This window comes from Oncorhynchus clarkii, chromosome 14, assembly GCF_045791955.1.
Source record: "Oncorhynchus clarkii lewisi isolate Uvic-CL-2024 chromosome 14, UVic_Ocla_1.0, whole genome shotgun sequence".
Lineage (NCBI taxonomy): Eukaryota > Metazoa > Chordata > Actinopteri > Salmoniformes > Salmonidae > Oncorhynchus > Oncorhynchus clarkii.
In genome coordinates, this window is record NC_092160.1 from 13,432,160 (window position 1) to 13,459,565 (window position 27,406).

Consider the following 27,406-nt stretch of genomic DNA (forward strand, 5'->3'; position numbering starts at 1 on the left):
CCCCCCATCTTATTGGTTAATGATGGGACTCCCCAGTTTAACTTGGGGGTGGGGTGGTAGAAGTGCTGTAAGCCTTAAGTCCCCTCTTCTCTTTGCAGTAGATTTGTATTTGATACCCAGAGTACTGAATCCATTGGAGCGACTGAAGAACAACTTTGACCCCCCCCCCCCCCCCTTTTTTTATTGTTGCTTTTAATGATCTAGGTGAGAAAAATGCTCTTTTTGTTTATGTGAAGGGTTTCAGAATGGTATGAATAGCAAATGATTTATGCAGTTATTTTGTAACGAGAGTTTAATGTGTTGATAAGACTGAATAGTATTCTGATATTGTGACGTGATCCTGGTGGATATGAAGGGAGAGATGGCTGTGACTGTTCACATGATAACCTTTTCATTTTCAGCTTCTCGTGTGAGAGAATGACAAGCGCCAGCCATCCTTCACAACACCATTGTTAATGTTTCAAAACAGGAAAACAAGTCTGTTGGTGCGCTTTTTGTCCGGGAATACACTACTAGACCGTACACTGATGTACCTATGAAATATTAAAGAGCATGTATTTAGAAAAAAAAATGGTCAAGCCGAATTAACATTGCCGCAGAACCCTATTGCGCAAAGCATGTTAAGAATTGCACTAAGATGGTATTCATTGAAACACTGATCAATTTAAAGTATATGTCAAATATTTATAGTTGAATGACTAGCTGTCAGTCAGTACAATGTAGAGATGTTTCTTAAAATGTTTCAGAGGATGGAACTTTCCCCAAGTGCGAGAACCTGCCCAGTGCAATCAAGGAATCCACTTAAGGCACAGGACAGACTACTGATAACTAAACAGCATTTCTCTGAAAACGACATGTCATTCATGAGTACATTCGTATGAAAGAGTTTTGGGCACCCCTGACAATTTCCATGATTTCCATTTATAAATAATTGGGTGTTTGGATCAGCAATTTCATTTTGATCTATCAAATAACTGATGGACACAGTAATATGTCAGTAGTGAAATGAGGTTTATTGGATTAACAGAAAATGTGCAATATGCATCAAAACAAAATTATACAGGTGCATAAATTTGTGCACCCCAATAGACATATCACATCAATATTTAATAGAGCCTCCTTTTGCTAAAATAAGCCTCTAGACGCTTCCCATAGCCTCTAATGAGTGTCTGGATTCTGGATGAAGGTATTTTGGACCATTCCTCCTTACAAAACATCTCCAGTTAGGTTTGATGGTTGCCGAGCATGGACACTCTTCTTCAAATCATCCCACAGATTCTCAATGATATTCAGGTCTGGGGACTGGGATGGCCATTCCAGAACATTGTACTTGTTCCTCTGCATAAATGCCCGTGTAGATTTTGAGCAGTGTTTTGGGTCGTTGTCTTGTTGAAATTTCCAGCCTAACTTCAACTTTGTGACTGATTCTTCAACATTATTCCCAAGAATCTGCTGATATTGAGTGGAATCCATGCGACCCTCAACTTTAACAAGATTCCCAGTACCGGCACTGGCCACACAGCCCCACAGCCTGATGGAACCCCCACCAAATTTTACTGTGGGTAGCAAGTGTTTTTCTTGGAACGCTGTGTTCTTTTGCCGCCATGCATAACGTCCCTTGTTATGACCAAATAACTCAATCTTTGTTTCATCAGTCCACAGCACCTTATTCCAAAATGAAGCTGGCTTGTCCAAATGTGCGTTTGCATACCTCAAGCGACTGTTTGTGGCATGTGTGTAGAAAAGGCTTCTTCCGCATCACTCTCCCATACAGCTTCTCCTTGTGCAAAGTGCGCTGAATTGTTGAACGATGCAGTGACACCATCTGCAGCAAGATGATGTTGTAGGACTTTGGAGGTGGTCTGTGGGCTGTTTTTGACCGTTCTCACCATCCTTCGCCTCCGACATTTTACTTGGCCTGCCACTTCTGGCCTTAACAAGAACTGTGCCTGTGGTCTTCCATTTCCTCACTATGTTCCTCACATTGGACACTAACAGCTTAAATCTCTGCAATAGCTTTTTGTAGCCTTCCTCAACCATAATGTTGAAAAATCTTTGTTTTTAGGTCATTTGAGAGTTGTTTTGAGGCCCCCATGTTGCCACTCTTCAGAGGACAGTCAAAGAGAACAACAACTTGCAATTGGCCACCTTAAATACCTTTTCTCATGATTGGATGCACTTGTCTATGAAGTTCAAGGCTTAATGAGCTCACCAAACCAATTGTGTGTTCCAATTCATCAGTGCTAAGTAGTTACAGGTATTCAAATCAACAGAATGACAAGGGTGCCCACATTTCTGCATAGCCTATTTTTCACATTGATTTAATTTCATAACTTAATATTGCTACACTAAAAATCTTTGTCTGGACATTACCCCAGTACTCAGCTTTTATTAGAAAATGAATGGCATGCCACTGTGATCATTTTCTGTGATAACAGAGTAAATTATTATGCGGCCTCAGAGGGGTGCCCAAACCTTTTCATACGACTATGTGTCCATCATAGAAGATCAAAACTTTGACCGAGGGACTGTTTCACTCAGCCTTGTCCGATTTGTACGTTGAACACACCCAGCCATAACCCACAGCGTTGTTTGCCAAACTCAACGTTACCAGTTGATGCACACAACGGGAAAAATCAGACACTGAACCACACAGAGACGGTGTTCTGGTTTCTTTTTCTTTACATGACAGTAAAGCAAACTGCTCTGCGAATAGCTGAGACGCAAGGCCTGATTTGTCAGCTTCTATTAGCGCGGACAGAATACCCTACTACTGAGAAGGAAGAGCCAGTATTGTAAGAGCCAGTATTGTAAAAGCCAGTACCTATACTCAAAACGATGGACCATAGACGACTTGCATGTTTTCTGTCTGTTTTTCCCTCGCTCCTCAGGGCGAGCCATCTTTGTAGGGTGTGAATATTACGGCATTAGCTCCACGTGACTTAACAGATAGAACAATAGCTTTACTCAGCAACAAAGCCACTGTTTTTCGAGATGTTAGTCGACCTCTTCTTCGTTCTTGGAAACAAACTGCACGTCTATTCTTGTCACACAGGAATGAGAGATACTGTTCTGGATAGGCAACATCAGTTTAACTGGTGTAACAGTAGCTTTTAGAAATGTCTGCAGTAAGGTTGTTTAACATTGGGCAATGTTTTGTTTTTTATATTTCTTATGTATATTCGTTTTTTTTTTTTTTAAGGTAATAAATTGGAGAAAGTAAATTTGTCATTGACTGTCGTAGTTGTACATTTATACATAAAGTTGACATCTTGTTATGACACACAAATGACAGGAAAAGTAAACTAAATGCCAAACAGTAACACACAAGTATCCTGCATTTGGACAAAATATGCTGCAACCCAAAATCTGGAGTGTGACTTTTGGCAAATGAGTGAAACATGTCAGATAAAAATCTATGTGCCGTGTGCTCGTTGACATACATACTGTAGTTAAATTAAGTGCGCAGATGTGTACATTGTGTGTTTTGCATTAATTCCTATGGCAGTGCATGTACACTATTATATGATCTAGAGAGAATGAGGTTGGTCAGGTAGTGTTCTTGACCATAACATACAGTAAAAAAATAGGTATTGGACCAGAGCTTTGGGTGGGTCATATCTGTACCGGCAGGGCCATTCTTAATCAGATGGCTGTATAGTCTAGAACTCCAAAACCATTAGAGCCATTAGTTCCACAGGATCCATCCCTCTGTCCAGAGTCTCTACAGGTCCTCATCGTCCTCGCTGACAAGTATAGTGTCCAGGTCCTTGTCCTTACGCTCTGCGCTCTCTGTGACAAACTCCCTCTGCTGGGCCTCCAGCTCTCTGAGCTCCCCCTGCAGGCGCTCCAGATGCAGCACACGCCGGTTCTTCAACAGCTTCATGGGGAACGGGTTCATGTCGCTGAAGGCTATGTTGGTCAGTTTCCTGTTGGAGGGAACAGAGTAAAGTGAGGCAGGAGACAGACACAAGCCCAAGATTACTCAGCCTGCTTATTTCCATACAAAGAAACCACAGAATTGAACTCTATGTAAGCAGCATAGACAAAAAATACTCCATAAGCTGTATGGCCCTAACACCAGACTTAGCCCTCTCACACATGTTTTACTTGCATGCATTGGACAGAGATAATCCCATCTGCTCTTTGTTTGGAGATATGAGACTGCTGTGAATGCTGCCCTCAATGCACTCCTCTGGCTGTAGAGCCTCGTTTTCTCCCATGTGTTGAGCCCATAGCTGAGACAACTGAGCTATCTGACTTATATATGGTGAGAGCATCCGTCTCGGCCTACAGCAAATAGCTATTCCGTCTGCTCTGCCAGCAACACTCCGACTAAACAGAGCAGCAGAAAAAGAATGGGCTCAGTAGGTACAGGGCAAAAAGCACAAAGATAATACAACAATTAAACAGGATACAAAAGGACAAGCTAAATGTGATTTAGTGGAATCGTTCACAAACCACTTAGGGGTGAATCAGGTGTACTGGGCTGTAACAAAAACATACACGCCAGCCCTCCAGGAGTTTAAGACCTCTACTATAGTGGTTCCTATCCCACTAGAGAAACATCTAATATAGTGCCTTTTCTTTCAGAACACAGCCTCCATAGTTTGAACTTGGATGATCTTTAATGACCTCTCACCTGCCGTCAGAGATGGTCTTGGTGAAGAACCGCAGGTATTGGTAGATCTCCACGTTGTCATGGATGTTCAAGATGTCCTCCTCTTTGTACTTGAACAAAGCCAGGGCATACCGAAATATCACCTGGATCAAAACCATGCATGTACGTTTACATTAGAACTGCCGCAACAACAAAAAATGTAACACCAGGTGGGTAGATTCTGGACAATCAATATCATTTTGTCAATCAGTTAACAACCAGTCATACTGCAGACAGGACCCACATTTGAATAACCATGAGCTAGAATTTCCTTTCGGCCCAGGCGCTAGTCTCTCTTAAGCGCGGTACCTTGGTGCCCTCGTAGAGGAAGGCGTCCCACACCCGCAGGAGGATGTCGCTGGGCAGGCTCTCAACGAACACCACCAGGAACCAGCTGAAGGTGATGAGGGACACGTCCACACTATGCTCCTCAAAGTGGGCTGTCAGTCGGGGCATTTTCTCCGCCATGAAGTCCTTCAGCACACGCTGGTCCACCTGCAACATCCACCCATACACCATGTCATATTGAGTCACATCAGCAGATGACAACAGATATTGGCATGACATGAGCAATGTTGTTGAATTCATTACGTTATTCATGAAATGTATGCACAATTTAAAAGTTTCAGTTCCATGTTTTGGAACAGATGCAGAACTAAAACGGATTAAATCCCACTAAAAGCACCACTTCCCAGATTTTTACTACAGAGAACTATAGAAACAATTATTTTACACATCTATACAGTTGTTTAAAATCACATATTTTGCTCCTTCGAGCCAGATCATTACCTGCGAGGCTATGAGTGTTTTGGTGTAGTAGTCCTGAGGCATAATGGTCTCCACCACAGCTACTAGACACCAGAAGGCATCCTCCTCACTCTCCAGCACCAGGAGAGCTATGGCTGCCAGCCTGAAAGGGGAGGGACAGGCCAATATCATAACTGCCCTCGGATATTCTGTCAAGATTGTTTTGAAGTCTGAAAGCTTGTATGGTATATCTACAGCCTAGTCTGAGTAGCCAGATCTAGGAAAAGGCACATTTTTAGACTAATCATAGATTTTCACAAAAAAAAAAAAACTCTAAATTGTTATAAATCAGGCTTCCCTAAATTGAGAAGATTGTGTTGATTGAGTTGGTAGCATGGTTGCATCACTGCCTGGTATGGCAACTGCTCGGCCTCCGACCGCAAGGCACTACAGAGGGTAGTGCGAACGGCCCAGTACATCACTGGAGCCAAGCTTCCTGGACCTCTATACCAGGCGGTGTCAGAGGAAGGCCCTAAAAATTGTCAAAGACTCCAGCCACCCTAGTCAGACTGTTCTCTCTGCCACCGCACGGCAAGCAGTACCGGAGCGCCAAGTCTAGGTCCAAAAGGCTTCTTAGCAGCTTCTACCCCCAAGCCATAAGACTCCCAAACAGCTAATTAAAGGGCTACCCAGACTGTTTTCACCCCCCTTAACGCTGCTACTATTCTCCATTTATTATGTACGCATAGTCACTTTAACTCGACCTACATGTACATATTACCTCAATTACCTTGACTAACCGGTATCCCCTGTATATAGCCTCGCTACTGTTATTTTACTGCTGCGGTTTAATTATTTGTTACTTTTATTTATTTTAATTTTTTTTACTTAACTTCTTAAAGCATTATTGGTTAAGGACTTTTAAGTAAGCATTTCACTGTAAGGTCTACCTACACCTGTTGTATTCGGGCACATGTGACAAATCAAATTTGACTTGACATTGTTTTGGAGTCTGCACTTTATATCAGTTTACAGCTTTGTACATTAGGTGGCAGTATTTCTCTAGATTTAATATTTATTGAGCACACTGCTGACTGATATAGGGAGTCTTAAGTACCTGTTGAGGCCCTGGCAGTAACCAATGGTGGGATTTTGCCAGGAGAAAGCTAGCAGAATTCGTTGGAGCTGCTGCAGAGTGGGGCTGGAGGGTGAGGAAAAGCGCTGATTGGTGGTGAGCGTGCGGTGTAGGTCCAACTGGATCTGTCTGGAGGCTTGGTGGGGTGACGTAAGGCTCTTCTGGCACAGCTGAAACAGTAATGGATGGATTTCATGTAGATAGATGGATGGAAAGACTGACAGACAGATGGAGAAAGATTCTGAAATTGAGAGATGCATTGTAAGGAAGTGAACTAGCCTGATCCACTAGCACCCACCTGCTCATAGCGATCCGGGTGGCGCTCCCTCAGCGAGCGTGTGCGTGCCCTTACCACCCAGCGCCACACCCGTGGGCGGTACTCCCGTGGCACGCCACACCGCAGCAGGAATTTGAGCTCCGGGGAGGGGCAGAGGTCATCGGCCGGGCGGCCGCCCAGGTACTGAGCCCAGCGGTCCAACAAGGGTTTGACCCCGGCCTCCTGCCTCAGCAGGTTGTGGGAGCGGATCTCCAGGGCCTGGATCTTCGCCAGCAGCTTCATGTCCTCCACCTCATAGTCCGGGATGATCTTGAAGCCGTACTCGTCGTGCTCCCTGAGGAATGGAGATCAGTGTTCATTCACTGTTTTTAGATGATTTAAGCCTTCATTGACTATTGATAGTAATCTCATTTTTGTTCATTGTGGGACTGCATTGGTGATTTAATGTGTTCTTGTAACAAGGTGTCCCCCTTAAGAGACTGTTGTAAATCTTTAAAGGAACGCCTGTATGAATAAAGAATACAAATAAATAAAAGAGGTTGGTCCTGTCATCTATCAGTGTAGTGAAGCAGAGAAGACAAAAAGACAAGGAAAGGAAGCCAGTTCAGAGTATTGAGCCAGGGCCCGTTACCTGACAGGGTTGAGTTTGAGGACGTCGTTCAGGTCTCCTTTCAGTGCGTCCTCTATGAGGTTCCTCACAGCCTCCCGCTGGCCTGGTTCTAGAGCCTTGCTCTCCTGCAGCTTCCTCAGTACACCCAGGTAACGACTCTCTATCTGACAGTTACGGGCCTCCAGGTAGGCACACTGCAACACAAAATAAGCACACCCTAAGACCGAGACGGAGGTCCCAATTCAATCAACTGTAGTGGCCTTCAGTGTTTCACTTAAGCACAACCCACTTCAACAGCACATGCAGATGTATTTGGCACTGAGTAGCACCCATATTCACAAGGCAGACCCACCTTTACCATAAGGCTTTTCTCCTGCTCTGAACTGTTGCGCCATAGCTTGGTCAGCTGGTAGATCTCAGAGTTCAGGAACTTGTTCTGGATCTTGTAGGCCTCAATGTCATCCTGTGTGAGAATTATTAATAGTGAGAGGAAGGGCAGGGTGAAGGCCATTTAAATAAGCAAAGAAATATGATTCATATTTGTACTACAACTACGTTTTTTTGGACCAGAGAATAGAGATTCTATTCCAAAAGACTCACATGTTCTGGCACCTCATTTATAACCGTTGTGTAAATTTGACACTAAATATCTGCGTGTGATCTTTTTGAAGACTGCCACGTACGAAAATTGAGATTTCTAAACGTGGGAGCACGGCATACGCATGTTTCTGGTTATAAATCAGATCTGTCGTAAACCTGTTCGCGCATGAACGCGCATTATAACTCCTCCTGAATAGTGCCCGTCATTCACCTTTTAGAGTGGCAATAACACCCTTATTTGCTGTATACTTTGGAAGTATTGGAATTAGACCAACACGTTATATCTAAAGGAAATATCAAATGTCTTTGGGAGGTGTTGGCAGAATGTCGTTTTCTTTTGCGTTGACATTTGACCGTTTCTGAAACACAAAAACAATTGCAAATTGTTGTGGACCTGTAAACATATAGTTTGAATTCAATAGTGTTTTGCATTTACTTTGTCCTGAACCTAAATGTGCAAAAAAACGGAAACATTGTCCATTCTGAGAAAAAAAATCTAAACTACAGTAGGCTGTACCAGTGGTAGTCGATACACTTCAATGCAAAATATCAACTGTCTGTTCACCTGTATGTTATAAACCACGCTCCCTTTTGGATGCATAGAGCAAAAACTAGAAATTATAATAGCCTCTCTAATAGGCCAAACTAAATGAGCATGGTAATGCGCATGGTAATTCGGTAAATGGATACTTTGGGAATATGAACTCATGGCCAGAAAAGGTGAAATGGTTGTGATATATATATATTATGTTTATAAATGAAATACTGTCTAGGCTAATCGAGAAATGTGATATTACAGTAGTCAGACGTAGCCTACAAAACGTCAATGGAAAAGGTGAACCGTACTGTTCTACCGTGACACTGCGCTTCGATCGGATCCCATAGAGCAAAATACTTTAAAACCAGTAGCCGATCAATTTACTACTGTGAAGTGGGTCCCATTAAATGAGAGATGGAACGAACTGCAGCCTATCCTAACTTGTAGGTCTATAGGCTATTTCGCACGTATGAAACCATCAGTCAGAAAAGAGGAATGTATTATGCATAGAAATAGCTTTCTAATTATAATTAGAATGCAAAGATAATTGCATGTAGTTATTATATTTAGCTACAGTTTTTTGTTGTTGTTATAAATAAGTCACCATGTTGACTCCAATACTTCCCACAGTTGTGTCAAGTTGGCTGGATGTCCTTTGGGTGGTGGGCCATTCTTGATACACACGGGAAACTGTTGCGCATGAAAAACCCAGCAGCGTTGCAGTTCTTAACACAAACTGGTGGGCCAGACACCTACTACCATACCCGGTTAGGCCCTTAAATATTTTGGCTTGCCCATTCACCCTCGGATTGGTACACATACACAATCCATGTGGCCTCAATTGTCTCAAGGCTTAAAAATCCTTCTTTAACCTGTCTCCTCCCCTTCATCTACACTGAAGCGGATTTAACAAGTGACATCAATAAGGGATCATAGCTGTCACCTGGATTCTCCTGGTCAGTCTATGTCACGGAAAGACATGTTTTGTACATTCAGTATATATTCCCCATTTGCACAAGGCTAATAGTCTACTTTGCCTTCTTGCAATGCAATACTTCAACCACTGGAAACTGTGCGTATACATGGTCTAAAGTTTGTGGGTGGATAAGCACATTCTCACATCAAGTTTAGTTTTTATAAATGACAACTTTTACGTTAAAAAAAAATGGCACGCGCATGTTTTGGGGCATATTTTGTGAGTATGCAACATTTATAAATTAGGCTTCTGGTCTTTGTGTCGAGGCTGGGCTTCAGTCTTGATTCCATCTCTGTTGTTGGACTGACCTACTACCTACAAACCACAAACCAACCTTGAGGTTCTCAGTGTCCTCCTGCAGCTGGTGGAAGGTCAGGGCCTCCAGGCCATTAGTGGTGGACATGGTGCGTCTTGGGTCGGTCATGCAGGCCGCCACCTGCTCTGACAGCTTCAGGATCACCTGGGATAACATCAGAAAATATGATATTATTAGGCAGTGATGCCATACATTATCATATCATGAAGTGTATACACTTGGAGCCAAATAGAACTCAGGCCCATATTCAAAAGGCATCTCAGAGTAGGAGTGGTGATCCAGGATCAGGTCCCCACTGTCCACATAATCATTATGCTCGATAAGGCTAAACTGATCCTGTATCAGCACTCCTTCTATGAGACTCTTTGTGACTACGAGACCAGACCCCAAAAATGGGTTTCACCTCCTGTTTGGAGTTGTTCTTCGCCATCATCAGGGTGACGTTTTCCTTCAGCTCGGCCACGTGGGTGTCCCTTTGGGCCAAGCTCGCCCTCAGACCCTCTGCCTCGACCTTCAGCTCCTCCAGACGACCCTGCAGGTCAGCGGCTTGGCGCTCGCGGTGCCTCAACAGCTCCAGACGCTCCTGCTCACACTCGGCTGCCAGGAACTCAGTGCAGGTCCGCTTCTCCAGCTGAGCCGCCTCAAGGGCCTTGTGGAGAAGCCACACCAGCTCCTGGATGGGGGAAGGGGAGGAGGAAGAGGATAGGGTAGAGCCAGGGGCAGGATGGGAGGTGAATAGTGAGGTTAGTCCATCTAGTCTGGCACAGATTCAAATGAGAAGGAATACACTGAATTTCAAGATATTTGTAGGCATATCAAACCAATCAATACGCCACATTCTAGACGTCAGAGAGTGGATAAGGGCAGGGTGAAAATCAAGCATGGCTTTGTAAGATATTGGAGGTTTATTAGATCTGGCACAGCTTTGGTCTTAGCTCTAACCTTCTGGGCCTTGACCTCCTCAGCCAGCATGTGTTTCTCCTGCTGAAGGCGGGTAGTCTTGTCTGAAGCAGCTTCCCGTAGCGCAGCGGGCATGGTGGCAGAGCTGCCCCTCGTTTTCCTCCTGATCCTCGGGGACGGGCATGTGAACGACCTGCCCTCCCCTGGGGAGCGCTCACCCGCAGGGTCCGCCAACAGCAGCGGGGTGGTAGGAGTCGGAGGGTCAACGGGAGTCCTAGGGTCTGTAGGAGGGCATGGAGGTTAGCTATGGCTCTGTGGTTATTATGGACTGTGAGATCACCAACTTGTGAAATAAAATGTTTCTTTGTTTAGACGAGAAAAAAATGACAATGTTACTCGAGCAATGAGGACATTATGCCATCAGACAATGAGAAAACCTGATCCTTCTGTATTTCAATCAGCTGCCGACAGAGGGCAGAAGGATGCCAGAGAATTAGAGAACATCTCCAGAGGCTAGGGTGTGTGTGGGACATACCAAGCCTGTCCTGGGCTGTCTGGTAGGAGGTCCAGGGAGGAGGCACCTCCAAATGGAACACACTCCGACTCAGTTCCTGGGAGGACCGCTTGTAAAAAAGACTGTGCACCGAGTTCCTGTAGGAGCAGCACGCATGTGTGAGAACACACACACACACATAAGCATGCACGCCAACATCCCCACCCCCAAGTGCCAGCCTTAGTGTAAACCTGCTACTAGAACAATCCCTTTATTATGAAGCGATTAAGGTACAAGTCCTCCAAAAAAACATTAATCTCAAAGTCACTTTCACTATGAAGTCAATCTTGACATGTTCGATTGGCAGAGGACAAACATCTGTAGTCACATATCCACAAACAGTTCTGTCTACGATCAATAACTTCGATGAATATCAAGTCAATCGTCAACTACTACAACGTATCCCAAAGTGATGGAGAAAAAAAAATCTACACAGTTACATATTGGGATAATATTTTTGAAGATTCAACATCATATCGTTTTGACAATATCACAATGTTACTTTTGCGCTAGTTGGCTGTACCTGCACCAAAACCCCAGTATTTTTCCTTCATTGGTTTTTCTCCATCTTCTTTTTGTTTTCAGCACTTTTATTTGCATGACTGATTGTTTTGTCATGGCTCTCTCTCGTCCCTCTGCAGCAGACATATGGTGAGCAATATGTTTGGAGCATCGAATCACAATAAAATCACAGTATCAAATTGCAATACAGATAGAATCTTGAGAATCGCAATACATATCGTATCGGCGCCTAAGTATCATGATAATACTGTATCGTGAAGGTACCTGGCAATTCCCAGCCCTATTATCCCATACCATCTGTTGTACAGGTCCAGTCATATGCCTCAATGCCAAATGAATGGTAAAGATAGGCAGAAAAAAATAAAAATAAAATTAACCTACTGAATCTCTATCAGAGGATGTTTGAGGGAGAAGTTGCTTAGGGGGGCCCGTTGTTGCGGTGCGGGCAGATTGGCAGCCTCCTCACCCAAGAGGCCTGGCGGGGTCTTCATGGTGGGCAGGAAGTCATCTACGTTACAGGAAGTAACAGGAAAGAACAATGTCAGTGGATCACGCCCTCTGGAGCCAGGGCACACAAAGGACACAGCTACTCATGTAACAAGCAGGAACCTTCTGGCTGAAGACAATGAGTGATATTATGTGTTGTAATACAGAGAATAAAGACCATGACTATCCGGTCACTTGGTCTTGAGATGAAGTTGTTTGCTCTTACTGTACTGCTATGAACTGAAAGTTATGACACCATGGGGTGAGACCCATTGAAAAGTCTAAAAGATTCATATATTTTTATTAACTGACAAAAGTCCTGATATCTTTTGGGCAACCAAATTGTGCACGCTAGATACAAATACAATGGCGACCGTGGGAATATTCAAAGGAGTACCACGGTCAAAGCATACTGTTCTGTTCCGTCGTGAAACGTTCTGGGCATGTCAGGACAAGCATGAAATACCTCACAGTTTACAAACCAGTTGGTAGGAAAGGTTGTGTCTACAACAGGAGCAAACTCAATGACGTTGGGCAAAGTCAAAACAGGGAACTAGCAATAACGTCACTTTTACATTGTTCATTGATGCATATTCAAGACAGCTATGACTTGAACAGTTGGATTTCTCACTTATACAAGCCGTTTAAGCTTCAAAATATCATACGGATGTGTTGATTTATTGGACCAGAATAGCCTGTAGTATGTGTAGTGTAGCCATGCGGTGCTGTAACCAAGGCTCCTAGTTCAGCAGTGTGTCAGACGGGCACTTCCTCTCTCTCTCGCTCGCTCTCTCTCTCTGTCTGGGCCATGCAGAATCACCTCCTGCAGCTGTCAGTGGAGCTGTAGCTTAAACATTCATTACATAGATTACCCAGGGGTCAAAGAGCAGGGCACATTGGGATCACCTGCGACACGTTCAGTAGGCAAACATTGTGGAACTCTAAGATAGAAATATTTTACATAGAACAAACATGTCTCAACTCTATTCATGACATTTCTATCTGCAACATTCTACAACTTTTGCCTACTGAATTTGGCCCTGGTTAGACTTCTTCGAACACTTCATATTCTACTGTTGAAATACTATTGTAAAAGAGGTGGTGCTTGTTTTATTGACTAGTTAAGAAAGTGTGGCGTAGCTACGGAGTAATAATGTTGGGTAATACAGTAGCTACTACCATGTCAAATCAATACCAAGTGGATAAAATCCAATTGAGTTTACCTTCACATTTAGATTGAATGAAGGTACATTAGCATCTCAATTCCTGTAAAATCAATACTCATAGTATTTCTATCTGGAAAGTACAGTGTTTCAAAATGTTGTGAATAGAGCTGAGAGACATGTTTGTTCTACGTAAAATATTTATATCTTAGAGTTCCACAATGTTTGCCTACTGAAAGGTCCCAGGTGATTCCAGTGTGCCCTGCTCTTTGACCCCTGGAGAATCTGTGTACTAAATGTTTAAGCTACAGCCTTACTGACAGCTGCAGGAAGTGATTCTGCATGGCCCAGACAGAGAGAGAAAGAGAGATAGGAAGTACCTGTCTGACACCCTGCTGAACTAGGAGCCTTGGTTACAGCATCAACTGTACATTTCAGTGTTCCTCAAGGCTCCGTTTTAGGACCACTACTGTTTTCACTATATATTTTACCTCTTGGTGATGTCATTCGGAAACATAATGTTAACTTTCACTGCTATGCGGATGATACACAGCTGTACATTTCGATGAAACACAGTGAAGCCCCAAAATTGCCCTCCCTGGAAGCCTGTGTTTCAGACATAAGGACGTGGATGGCGGCAAATGTTCTACTTTTTAGACAAAACAGAGATGCTTGTTCTAGGTCCCAAGAAACAAAGAGATCTTTTGTTGAATCTGACAATTAATCTTAGTTGTACAGTTGTCTCAAATAAAACTGTGAAGGACCTCAGCGTTACTCTGGACCCTGATCTCTCTTTTGATGAACATATCATGACTGTTTCAAGGACAGCTTTTTGCCATCTACGTAACATTGCAAAGATCAGAAACCTTCTGTCCAAAAATGATGCAGAAAAATGTATCCATGCTTTTGTCACTTATAGGTTAGACTACTGCAATGCTCTACTTTCCGGCTACCCGGGTAAAGCACTAAATAAACTTCAGTTAGTGCTAAACACGGTTTCTAGAATCTTGACTAGAACCAACAATTTGATCATATTACTCCAATGCTAGCCTCTCTACACTGGCTTCCTGTTAAGGCAAGGGCTTATTTCGAGGTATTACTGCTAACCTACAAAGCATTACATGGGCTTGCTCCTACCTATCTCTCTGATTTGGTCCTGCCGTACATACCTACACGTACGCTATGGTCACAAGACGCAGGCCTCCTTACTGTCCCTTGAATTTCTAAGCAAACAGCTGGAGGCAGGGCTTTCACCTATAGAGCTCCATTTTAATGGAATGGTCTGCCTATTCATGTGAGAGACGCAGATTCGGTCACTGACACGCAGACTGAGTCACTGACATGATCTTCCTGTCCGGGTTGTTGGCCTGGTTCCTCTAGGTTTCTTCCTAGGTTCTGGCCTTTCTAGGGAGTTTTTCCTAGCCACTGTGCTTCTACACCTGTATTGCTTGCTGTTTGGGGTTTTAGGCTGGGTTTCTGTACAGCACTTTGAGATATCAGCTGATGTAAGAAGGGCATTATAAATACATTTGATTGATTTCAATTACCCAAATACAGTGTCCTCAGTGTAACCCCCGAGTGTAGAAATGATCAGTTACAATGTGAACAGTAGATAAGTGGTTTACGGGTATCAAGTCTTCAGAGATGAAAGCGGCAACGCAGCTAGAGCGAGCATTTGTCTGCAATTTGCAGACGCCGCAGAGAAAGATCTAAGCACATCTGATCAACGTTGTTTCCTGTCCTGAACCCCACCTACCAATCTCAACCTTGGCCAGACACGCCCCCCATGGGGCATATAATAATAGATAATTCAATACTGGAAGGATGAATTCGTTATTTGCAATGATAAAGGCCTGTGTATGTGAAAATAACCTTTCATCTATTTCATGAAAATGCCATGACCCTAAAAGTCCATGAATAGCTCCCAGAGGGATTTAGATTGTTCTTGCGTTCCCCTCCCCAGTCTATCTACATTTTACGTCATTTAGCAGACGCCCTTATCCAGAACGACGTACATGAGCAATAATTGCCTTGCTCGAGGGCACAGACAGATTTTTCACCTAGTCGGCTCAGAGATTCAAACCAGTGACCTTTTGGTTACTGGCCCAACGCTCTTAACTGCTAGGCTACCTGCAAAAGGGAAGTCAACCCTCCATTTGTTAGTCAGATACTGTGCCTTTACGACAGCAATACAGGTTTACAGAGTAGAGACATGAATGTTGGCAAAGAATGAAATTTCTTCTAGAAACTATTGCAACAGAAAAAAGTTATTTGCCAGGGCCAGTCGTTTGCCAATGTATCTAAGTAGTGCACATACTGAATATATATATTTATATAGAAATGCCTGACTTAACTCATGGAAATATTTTATTTTACATGATGGAAATGAGCAGCAAAGACAGCTAGCTTCCTTATTATTTGTAAACATAGGTCTCTGTTCTAAAACACTAGAGACCAAATAGGCCAGTTGTTTCCCCAGACATCAGCTGACTGGCTTGCTGGAGGAACATGGAAGAAGTCTGTTAATCTTCCAAGCATTTTAAAACATTGGAATGGCTCCAATCATGCATTCTGTTTAACGACACTAGGGCCTGTTCCGAAGGCTGCAACATTACAGAACGGTCCTATAGAAATGTATCGTTTGGAAGAGTTATGACCGTCTGTCATGTAGAATAGGGAATCATATCAGCAGAGTCAGCTCTACTCATAGTATTTCTATCGGGAAAGTTCAGAGTGTTTCAATTACCTGAATAGTGTCCTCAGTGTAACCCTCGAGTGTAAAAATGATCAGTTACAATAATTCTTGTTCTTTTCTGACAAGAATACTGTCAAATTAAAGTGACGTCAATTGTTACTAACATTTTTGTATGTAAACTAGAATTTTTGACAGAACGTTTGTATGAAAGCCTATTTGAGAGTTTAAGATGAATAACTTACCCAACGTTCTGTTTAAGTCTCTGATTGGCTGGCTACACTTGATGCCCACGGTAGATTTGCTGAATCACTGAAAGGAAGTGGGTGTGCTGCCAGAGTAAAAGGTTTTCAGGAAGCTACGTCTCAGAGGGAGAATTTGGAAATCCCTAGTGAGGCCAGGGAGAGGCTGACAAAGTCGACTGCTGATGATTCATGAAGTGACTATGTAGCCAAGGGACAAGTGTGGTAAATATTGACATCACACTCCAGTGCATTGACATCTGTTTTCACTCAAAATAAATTTGTTGTTGTTGTTTGGACATTGTGAGTTATTACTAATGGTTAGTTAAAAATGATAACGTTCAATTCAACTAACTTAATTTGTTGCCTAGTAATATGTCTGCTTCCAACTCACTCTCAAACACGTAGATCCACTGACACAGCTCACTCTTCAGATCCCAATCAGCTGAATTCTGATCACCTGTTTGTCATTATCACACACTATTTAGTTCAGTTACTTGCACCGCATCATTGTGAGATATTGTTTGTTTTGTGACACACTTTATTTGAGCTCTGTTTTTCCCGTAATTTAATCCTCCAGTGTATGATAGTGAGGAAGGCAAAAACTGACGCCTTTTGCCTGTACTTTAGGCAATCGGATTTCCTGTTATCAACCTATTGCCTGATCTCCCGGACGACGTTACTAGCCTTTTCTCTGCCTGTACTGTTGCCTTTTTGGACCCCCCATGTATGACCTTCTGCCTGCCCCTGGACCCAGCTACCTGCCTTCTCCTGTGGTCCCTTACAAATAAACACCTGCTGCGCCCTGCGCTTGAAACCAGCTCTCTGTCTCCCATCGTGTTCATTACACCTAGTTTTTCACCTCTAGTCTGCCAATTGTAATCAAACGGTGTCATAGGGTGTTCTGTATCTGTGTGTAGGATCTTGTACATATTATAAATTACCTCTAAACTAGCATGTGTCAATTGGGAGTGGAATAACTTGAGACAAACCCCTTTGATAGAATATGACACCCATCTCCTAAGGTATTCATAGTACAATTTAGTATGATATCAACTTTAAACAAAACATTTCCTCAGATAACACGACCCAACTGGTTACATGATTAAAAAAAAAATGTTAACCTTTATTTAACTAGGCAAGTCAGTCAAGAACAAATTCTTATTTACAATGACGGCCAAACCCGGACAATGCTGGGTCAGTTGTGCGCCGCCCTAGTGGACTCCTAATCACGGCCGGATATGATACAGCCTGGGTCATTGACATTCCAGTCACTGCTAACTTGACTATGTGTCCGATGGTTCCACGTGAAGTATTACATTTCTCTCACATCTTTTAACGCTTCACTAAGCATAAAACCACGCATGGTATATGATGGTACTGAGCTGTTATTCTTAGCCTGGTTGCCAGATCTGTTTCTACATGAACAACCTTCTCTGTCGATCATTGTCATGCCAGACATAATCTTGATCAGTGTCTGGGGCCACTTCATTCTACTACCTCCCGTCTTTCTGTACCTGGGCAGCTGGTGGGTAGTTCCCCCTGTCCCTCTGGTCTCTGGTGGTCAGTGCAGTGACGTGTGGATTCTCCTGTCAGCTGGTCTCGGTGCTGCCATCTCTTCAGCTGCAGCTGTTGTAGCCAGTACATCATGGCCTCCTGGTTATCTGCCTGAAACAGACAGAATATATATTGTTAGCCTACTGTACATGTGTGCCCAAGTCGGAATATCTGTAATGCATAACTTCTAAAATGTTTGTTATTTTTAATCACGTTATTCAGATACAGGAGCACCACTGTTTCGCTGCCTCATGTATCCTTTTAGCGGTCTTCCCATCCCTCCACAAAAACCAATGACATTTCAGAAATATTGATGACACTCACATTCAGAGCAAAGTCAGACGTTTGGGAAAACCCTGGGGATACCGGTTGAACTTGTGATGGCACCAGAAGTGAATCCCCTCTAAATCAGGGACTTTGGCCAACCACTGACATTAATAATCAAGTAACTACCAGGATGAAAAGAAAACAGGCAGAACGGCCAACCTCGAGATTCAGATTTGACCACCCCTGTTATAGTATAGATTAAATAAACATTACCTTGAGGACGAAGGTCCGTTCAGGGTTCTGGATGTGAAAGGTGCCCTGCTCTCCGTGGAGGGGGTAACCGAACGTGGCTCTGCACAGCTCAATCCTCCCCAAAGAGGTCACATCCTGCGCCGTCCTGTAGTAAAACAACTGGCTCTTCTTCTCCTCGTACGTGAACCAGCGCCACTTCCACGACTTCAGGGGACCTCCTTGTTTAAGGAGATACCCACATAGTTTAGTGATAGACGGGCTTTCAGTGGGTTGTTGCTGGGCTTGGTTGTCCATGGTGGTGGCAGACTGACTCTGGTTGTTGTCTGTGGCAGCAGTCTTAGCTGGGACCCCTTCACTCTGGTGGTCCTGACTCGGCTGGCCCATGCTGTTTGTGCGTGTAGCGGTCTCTTCAGAGTTCCTCCCTGTTGTGATACAATCATCCTCATCCGCTGGGCTTACCGCCTCTGCTTGGGGAGGAAGTGAGTGAGACGAGGCAGTGCTGGGATTTCCTTCTGGGTCCTCTCCCTCCATCACACTGAGAGACCAAGAGGGAGTTGAAAAAAAGCTCAACTAAAACAAAGCATACAATGGTAGCCTACAATGGAGAGGTCACTCTGCTCCACTTGGAGACTTGACATGATAGTGAGGCTTTGACAATGGGGTCAGCATGAACACATCTAAAGCTGTTCAATGTGTAATATTTTATTTTCATCTCCATTTGTAAACTAATATATGATTGGCTTAGAAAAGTGTTACACTTTGTGTCTCTAATCTTTTTGCCATGTTTTTCCTTGCATCACTCTACAACGTTTTTGAAATGGTCATACTGGTGCTATGTCGGATTTCATGAGGGTTGCCAATGGTGTAAAAAGTTGGATTTGTCTGTTTATTTTTGTGGTATCGATAAAAAAAAGGTATTTGATTGGGGAATGGGGATCCATTTTCACGATGGGAAATCAATTCATCAATAAATGTTGGGAAACAGAAGACCAGCAAAAAAAAACTGTGGTTTAAATTCCCCTGGTGCAACTGCATGGTATTTGCAACTATAACGAGTCTGGACTATGATCAAGTAAGCCATATCAATGCAGTTAAACAGGTTCATGTAAAATAATGAATTATGTTGGCTTACACTTATGGCACTTCCAAGGCCATTTCATGATGATTATTACGGTCGTGTCAATCATGTTTTATAATTAGGCTACTGTAACAAGGCAAATACCAGCATTGTAGGCCTACTGCCTCTGCCCAGATGCCTACTCATCTTTCAAGGCAACAGCCATTAGAGCTCACTTTGCCACGCATGAGCCCTGGTCAGTCCCAGCTTTCACTTTCTTTCGCTACACTGGTGGCAGCGTTGGGATCACGTCCAGCTCACGTCTAGTTATGTGATATAGTGGTGGGAAGCATTCTGTAATTACATTGATATATCTAGTGAACAATGGATAAGCAACAATGGGCGTGATGGATAGAAGTCGTCACTACGGGTGTGATCAAGCCTTACATCAAAGTTGCCTGAATGTGCAATGCCCCGATCAGTTATTCAGAAGAAAATCCTCTCTTTCTAAATTACATGAGTTGTGTGGATCTGAAACAAACACATTCTACACATTTACAAAACTACCCGTTTAAAGTGTTATTATAACCATGGTGTTATTTTGTTAAAGTTTATACATCTAATAACCTGACAATGATCCACATCATATGGGTAGATAATTAACGCAGCAAAACACAACCATCTTTTTTTAAGGACGCAAACCAGTAATATGAATCACTGTTAATCCATCCTGTTCTGATCCAATGAGATGGATGGAGGATTTTCTATGGCCTAGAATCAAGGCCTTTCCCTGTCATGAAGGACAAAGCTAGGCCCCTCTTGGTTCTCATTGGTGAAGACTGAACTCAAGTTAAGGGTTATATGTCAGACTCTCCAATACCACTTTGCCCAACATGTTATACCCCAGAGGTTGTAAATAAACCATGTTTGAGGTGATTTAACTTGGATTATCATCATCATTATTATTGGGCTGTGAAACCCATAGCCAAATCGCTTCAGACTGAGCATTTCTCACTGGAAAATGCTGCCGACATTGAACACAGCCTAGGGTTAGGGCGTTTAATTTCAGACTGTCCCGTGCCACTATTCCCAACATCTTATACACCATAGGTTGTAAATAAACTATTTTTAAAGTGATATAACTTGTATCATTATTATAGGACTGTGAAACCCATAGCCGAATGGCTTCAGACTGAGCATTTCTCACCATTTATTTACAGAGGGCAATTTCTGTTTTATAACAGGTACTGTCCATCATTTACAGTATTGTGTTGATTAATTATGGCTTTCTTTGGTGGAAATACAGAATATGTATAAACATGCCAAATATACCAAAGCTAAGGACCATTAACCATGTTATTCATTACTGAAACATGTAAACTACAATGAATACATGACAACTAGATACAAATATTTAATTTTTTTAAATTATTCATACATAAGTCAAGAGTAGGCTATAACATGAGTAAAAACAAAGTGTGTGTAAGTGTTTGTGTGCATGTATTATGGTGTGTATTATAATTTTCCATCATAAAAATGTATCCACATTCCCCAATCAAATACATTCATCAATACCACACAATAAAATAAGTAAAGTTGGGCATTTTGTCTCCAATCTGTCAACCATAATAAAATTCGGCATAATGCATTTTATACAAGACTATGAAAGAAATGGTGTAATGTACACCAAAAAAAGAGACTTTAATTAAATGCATTAATGAAAAATATGAATATGCAAAATATGAAATGGGTTATGAAGAAAATTGTGTAGGCCTACTGTTGCCTACATGGGAAAAAAAGGCCTTTCTGACTACAAGTGCACCTGTATCCCAAAGTATTAAGTGAAAACAAGCATAGAAAACAGTATTGGCATTCAAAAAAAACACAAGGTTACTGTATTTATAATTATTTCGGTGACAACCTGGTTGATTAAAAATGTTGGGTTCTTAACACGTTTTAAAAAATATATATAAATAAATGTGGTACACAAAAAGGCAGTGTAGAACACCATTGCCCATCACGCAATGCTGTAATAACTTTCAAAAGAAAGATTGTTTCGAAGTTTGCCTGCCTGCCTGCATAGAAAACAAAGACAAAACATCATCATAGGTACACTTCAACAGACAAAATTAGATTTTTTTTTCTCCAGAAAATCCCATTGTAGGATTTTTTATGAATTTATTTGTAAATTATGGTGGGAAATAAGTATTTGGTCACCTACAAACAAGCAAGATTTCTGGCTCTCACAGACCTGTAACTTCTTTAAGAGGCTCCTCTGTCCTCCACTCGTTACCTGTATTAATGGCACCTGTTTGAACTTGTTTTCAGTATAAAAGACACCTGTCCACAACCTCAAACAGTCACACTCCAAACTCCACTATGGCCAAGACCAAAGAGCTGTCAAAGGACACCAGAAACAAAATTGTAGACCTGCACCAGGCTGGGAAGACTGAATCTGCAATAGGTAAGCAGCTTGGTTTGAAGAAATCAACTGTGGGAGCAATTATTAGGAAATGGAAAACATACAAGACCACTGATAATCTCTCTCAATCTGGGGCTCCACGCAAGATCTCACCCTGTGGGGTCAAAATGATCACAAGAACAGTGAGCAAAAATCCCAGAACTACATGGGGGGACCTAGTGATTGGGACCAAAGTAACAAAGCCTACCATCAGTAACACACTACGCCGCCAGGGACTCAAATCCTGCAGTGCCAGACGTGTCCCCCTGCTTAATGATCCAGAAGAAGACTGGGAGAACGTCATATGGTCAGATGAAACCAAAATAACTTTTTGGTAAAAACTCAACTCGTTGTGTTTGGAGGACAAAGAATGCTGAGTTGCATCCAAATAACACCATACCTACTGTGAAGCATGGGGGTGGAAACATCATGCTTTGGGGCTGTTTTTCTGCCAAGGGACCAGGACGACTGATCCGTGTAAAGGAAAGAATGAATGGGGCCATGTATCGTGAGATTTTGAGTGAAAACCTCCTTCCATCAGCAAGGGCATTGAAGATGAAACGTGGCTGGGTCTTTCAGCATGACAATGATCCCAAACACACCACCCGGGCAACGAAGGAGTGGCTTCGTAAGAAGCATTTCAAGGTCCTGGAGTGGCCTAGCCAGTCTCCAGATCTCAATCCCATAGAAAATCTTTGGAGCGAGTTGAAAGTCTGTTGCCTAGCAACAGCCCCAAAACATCACTGCTCTAGAGGAGATCTGCATGTTGGAATGGGCCAAAATACCAGCAACAGTGTGTGAAAACCTTGAAGAATTACAGAAAACGTTTGACCTCTGTCATTGCCAACAAAGGGTATATAACAAAGTATTGAGAAAAATAAGTATTTGGTCAATAACAAAAGTTTTCCACCATAATTTGCAAATAAATTCATTAAAAATCCTACAATGTGATTTTCTGTTTTTTTTCTCATTTTGTCTGTCATAGTTGAAGTGTACCTATGATGAAAATTACAGGCCTCATCTTTTTAAGTGGGAGAACTTGCACAATTGGTGGCTGACTAAATACATGTTTTGCCCCACTGTATATTGCTCAACTAAAGATATGGCCCTAGTCAAAGTCAGTCAACGGTTCCACATTTAATTATCTGTAACGAAGCAAGTGTGTGAATAGTAGACATGTAAATATCCTTCCACTGTTTACAGCAGATCTCCAACTTTTCACAACCATATTCTGAGGAAGAACAAGAACTACCTGGTTAGGGTGATTGGCCTGATAGGATGTGTCCAGCAATGGAATGAAACATCCAACCAATGCCTCAAGTGATGTGCTGAACGTCCTCCACAAACCCACAGGGTTGTGGGGTCTGTCCAGAAACAACCACTAGCTCATACATCCTCGGCACTTATGGAGATTTGAGAGGATTGGACAGGTGTAAGCAATATGGCAAAAAGTATACCAAGTCTGTTAGAGGGTGGAGCTATCACCATGTCACCACCTATCAATGACTCTCAGATCTCCACAAGTGTCTGAGAGAAGGGGCTAGGGGTTGTGTCTGGACAGGGCCTGGGTATCACACACCATAATAAATACTCATGCACCGGTCATTGGTTGTGTGAATATAAAGGGGACTGAGCATACTAGACCATATCATTTCTGAAAAGGTGTCATTTCAGAATGAGGGGTGTTGTAGCTCTATTGGTGTTGCTATTCTGTCTGTCAAGTAGTCTTACGACTTGCACTAAATTCTTCCACTGCTCTGTCATTCGCTACATACTTTAGACGGAGACTGCCATCATTGAAGTAATTTGTGGTGACGAGGGGCACTGTACAAAACAAAGTCTTCGGCTTTGCTACTTTGATACAAATCGCCGATTGCCAATACTTAGCCTTCAAGGCAAGCAACACTGAACCATGCATGACGGCACCAGCTGTTCCCGATGACTGTGTGATCACGCTCTCCATAGCCGATGTGAGTAAGTAATATTCACAAAGCCGCAGTGCCAGATGGATTACCAGGCCGCGTACTCGGGGCATGCGCTGAACAGCTGGCAAGTGTCTACACTGACATTTCACCCACTCCCTGACCCAGTCTAATACCTATATGTTTCAAGTAGATCACTATATTCCCTGTGCCCAAGAACGCCAAGGTAACCTGTCTAAATGACTATCATCCCGTAGCACTCACATATGTAGCCATGAAATGCCTTGAAAGGCTCATATCAACACCATCATCGCAGACACTCTGGACCCACTCCAATTTGCATACCGCCCCAACGGATCCACAGATGACGCAATCTCCAATGCACTTCACAATTCCCTTTCCCACCTGGACATGAGGAACACCTATGTGAGAATGTTTTTCATTGACTACAGCTCAGAGTTCAACACCATTGTGTCCTCCAAGCTCATTACTAGGCTAAGGACCCTGGGACTGAACACATCCCTCTGCAACTGGATCCTGGACTTCCTGATGGACTGCCCCCAGGTGGTGAGGGTAGGCAACAACACATCCACCACGTTGACCCTCAACACAGGGGCCTCTCAGGGATGTGTGCTTAGTCCCCTCCTGTACTCCCTGTTCACCCATGACTGAGTGATCGCGCACGATTCCAACACCATTGCTAAGTTTGTAGACGACACGACAGTGCTAGCGATGATCACTGACGATGATGAGACAGCCTATAGGGTGGAGGGCAGAGACCAGGACAACATCATCTCCCTCACCCTCAGCAAAATAAAGCAGCTGATCGTAGACAACAGGAAATGGAGGGCTGTGAATGCTCCATTCAATGTGTAAATGTAACAATCTGCTGCTGTATTTTTTGTGTTATCTGTGATCGTTTGTTTGTCTTGTGTAGTTTCTTAATCATTGTATCTAAACGGTATGTGGAAACATGTATATGCAGGGCCCAGCTGTAAAAGAGACCTTGGTCTCAGTCTGGTCTTTGTTGAAATAAAGGTGTAATAATAATAATTCACATTGACAGGGCTGTAGTGGAGCGGGTCGAGATCTTCAAGTTCCTCATTGTCTACAACACTAAGGATCTAACATGGTCCACACAAGCCAACAGTCGTGAAGAGGGCATGGCAATGCCCTCAAAAAGTTCTACAGCTGCACCATTGAGAGCATCTTGACTGGATGCATCACCAATTGGTATGGCAACTGCTTGGCATCCGACCACAAGACGCTACAGAGGGTAGTGCGCATGGCCCAGTACGTCACTGGGGCCGAGATCCCTGACATTCAGGATCTCTATACAAGGTGGTGTCAGAGGAAGGCCCTAAAAATGGTCAAAGACTCCAGCCACCCAAGTCATAGACTTATCTCTGCTCCCGCACAGCAAGCAGTACCGATGCAACAAGTCTGGAACCAACAGGACCCTGAACAGCTTCTACCCCCTAGACATAAGACTGATAAATATTTAAATAGCTCCCCGGACTAACTTTTTTTTTTACTCGTAGCATAAGCTGCTGGTATTGTTTATCATCTGTCACTTTATTCCTAGTTACATATCTACCTCAATTACCTCGTACCCCTGCACATCGACTCGGTACTGGCACTTCGTGTGTACAGCCAAGTTATCGTTACTCATTGTGTATTAAACTTTTTAGTTTTCTATTATTTCTCTATTTACTTTGTCTGCATTGTTGGGAAGGGCCCCTAAGTAAGCATTTCACTGTTAGTCTACACCTGTTCTTTAAGAAGCATGTGATAACTAAAATGTGATCTGATTTTAAATCCTAGACTTCCGACTGAATGTTTTTATTTAACTAGGCAAGTCAGTTAAGAAAAAAAATCTTATTTACAATGACGGCCTACCCCGGCCAAACCATAATCACAGCCGGTTGTGATACAGCCTGGAATCGAACCAGGGTCTGTAGTGACGCCTCTGTAGTGCCTTACATGCTGACCAAACCGCACGTCTGCGAGTGCCATCACGGCAAGTTGTTTTTGTTCACCCACACCGGAAGTGATCAGGACACGCAGGTTGAAATATCAAAACAAACTCTGAACCAATTACATTAATTTGGGGACAGGTCAAAAAGCATTAAACATTTATGCCAATTTAGCTAGCTAGCTTGTTATTGCTAGCAAATTTGTCCTAGTATATAAACATTGGGTTGTTATTTTACCTGAAATGCATAAGGTCCTCTATTCCAACAATAAATCCACAGATATACCGTGAAACACTCGGTTTATCGTTTTCTCTCCTCCTTCCTTCAAGCTTATTTTTCTTCTTTTGACTAAAGTCTAAAGAAGAATATTATATGGCGGTTGGCAACCAACATTACAGCATTACTACAACCCACCGGAGTGTGGACCTTCGTTCATCTTTCAATCACCCACCTGGGCATATGCTTCTAAAAACCAATGAGGAGATGGCAGGTGGATATATCCTCCTAAAAAAACTATTTATATGTTAGCACCTGGCCACACAGATGCTCATGAGCAGTGTGGGTGCAATGATTGAATAACATGCATGTGTACATTGAATTTGCAACAGTGTGGTCAACATGTTAGACTGCAGCATCACTTGTGTTCAAGACAACTGGGAACTAGGTAATTATTTTAAAAAACGAGCTCATTCTGAAAAATCTGTCATCCAAATTGGAATTCCAAGTTGGAAACACAGGCATCTTTCAAGAGCTCTGACCTGAAGATAAGTAACATCATGGTTTTACCTCGTTTTTTCGTTCCCAGTTGTCTTGAAAGCACTGAGGTCATAAATTGTAGAAATAGACACTTCAAAATCTTTACACACACACACACACACACACACACTTGAAATATGACCACATTTTAAAATTTCGAACATATGGCCGTCTTTATACCATAATGTCACAGTCACATGTAAAAACGACAGTAAATGAAATATTTACCTACTCGTTTTAAACTCCTTCTCCAAGTAATAACATGCCATGGAATGCTCACTGGATCCCGAAAAAGGAAAGTCAGCAACAAAATTAGTTCCAAGGACCTACAGGTTGATCCAGGCGCGATAGAAACCAACGCCAATCTAGAGCTTCTTGGAATAGGGCGGTGGCGCGCGCCAAGCTATTTTCAATACATTACACAATGTATTACTTGCAGTTGATGCTTGCTTGAGTTAGCTTATTTTAGACTTAAAACATAAGCTAGTAAAGTTCGTTCCCTTCCGAAACATTTTGACAGTATAGGAACAGAGGTGTGTAGTAGCTTACATACCTTAGGCTTGCACGTAGGCGCTGTTTACTGGCAGCGGAAATTTCACTGGCAAAAAACGTCTCTCTGCAGTTGTCTAAATATTGGTGCTTTGAAGACAACTGGGAACTCGGAAAAAAACGAGGTCAAATCATGACACCAGTGATCTTCAGGTCGAAAAGTCGGAGCTCTGGAAAGTTGCCCGATGCCGC

The 27,406-nt window shown here is 42.8% G+C and overlaps 1 protein-coding gene across 4 annotated transcripts; it reads right to left on the reverse strand.

Annotated features, from left to right (window-relative positions):
- Positions 1 to 3,185: 3,185 nt before the first annotated feature.
- LOC139366317 (TBC1 domain family member 2A-like) lies at positions 3,186 to 27,398 on the reverse strand. 4 transcript variants are annotated; one of them, XM_071103671.1, is made up of 16 exons: positions 27,219 to 27,398; positions 18,515 to 19,028; positions 17,935 to 18,085; positions 12,216 to 12,342; positions 11,295 to 11,410; positions 10,802 to 11,040; positions 10,263 to 10,532; positions 9,878 to 10,003; positions 7,782 to 7,892; positions 7,451 to 7,623; positions 6,841 to 7,153; positions 6,525 to 6,712; positions 5,450 to 5,570; positions 4,970 to 5,155; positions 4,643 to 4,764; positions 3,186 to 3,929 (listed from the first exon to the last, which is right to left on the reverse strand). In XM_071103671.1, the coding sequence occupies exons 2-16, from the start codon at positions 19,022 to 19,024 to the stop codon at positions 3,725 to 3,727; spliced, it is 2,958 nt and encodes a 985-aa protein (XP_070959772.1). In that variant the 5' UTR covers positions 19,025 to 19,028; positions 27,219 to 27,398; the 3' UTR covers positions 3,186 to 3,724. The 4 variants fall into 4 exon arrangements, with proteins under 4 accessions (XP_070959772.1, XP_070959770.1, XP_070959771.1 ...); XM_071103669.1 differs by having other exon boundaries at positions 3,232 to 3,929; positions 26,894 to 27,398; XM_071103670.1 differs by having other exon boundaries at positions 3,491 to 3,929; positions 9,863 to 10,003; positions 26,898 to 27,363.
- Positions 27,399 to 27,406: the final 8 nt, after the last annotated feature.

What these genes read in the sequence shown, in the direction of transcription:
- LOC139366317 (XM_071103668.1), bottom strand. Translation starts at nt 26,934, where the DNA reads ATGGCATGTTATTACTTGGAGAAGGAGTTTAAAACGAGTAG. An exon ending in TCAAGGTTGGTTTGTGGTTT is followed by an intron (nt 7,893 to 9,862) that starts GTAGGTAGTAGG and finishes ATTCTCACACAG; the next exon opens with GATGACATTGAGGCCTACAA. An exon ending in TCCTCTACGAGGGCACCAAG is followed by an intron (nt 4,765 to 4,969) that starts GTACCGCGCTTA and finishes GTTTTGATCCAG; the next exon opens with GTGATATTTCGGTATGCCCT.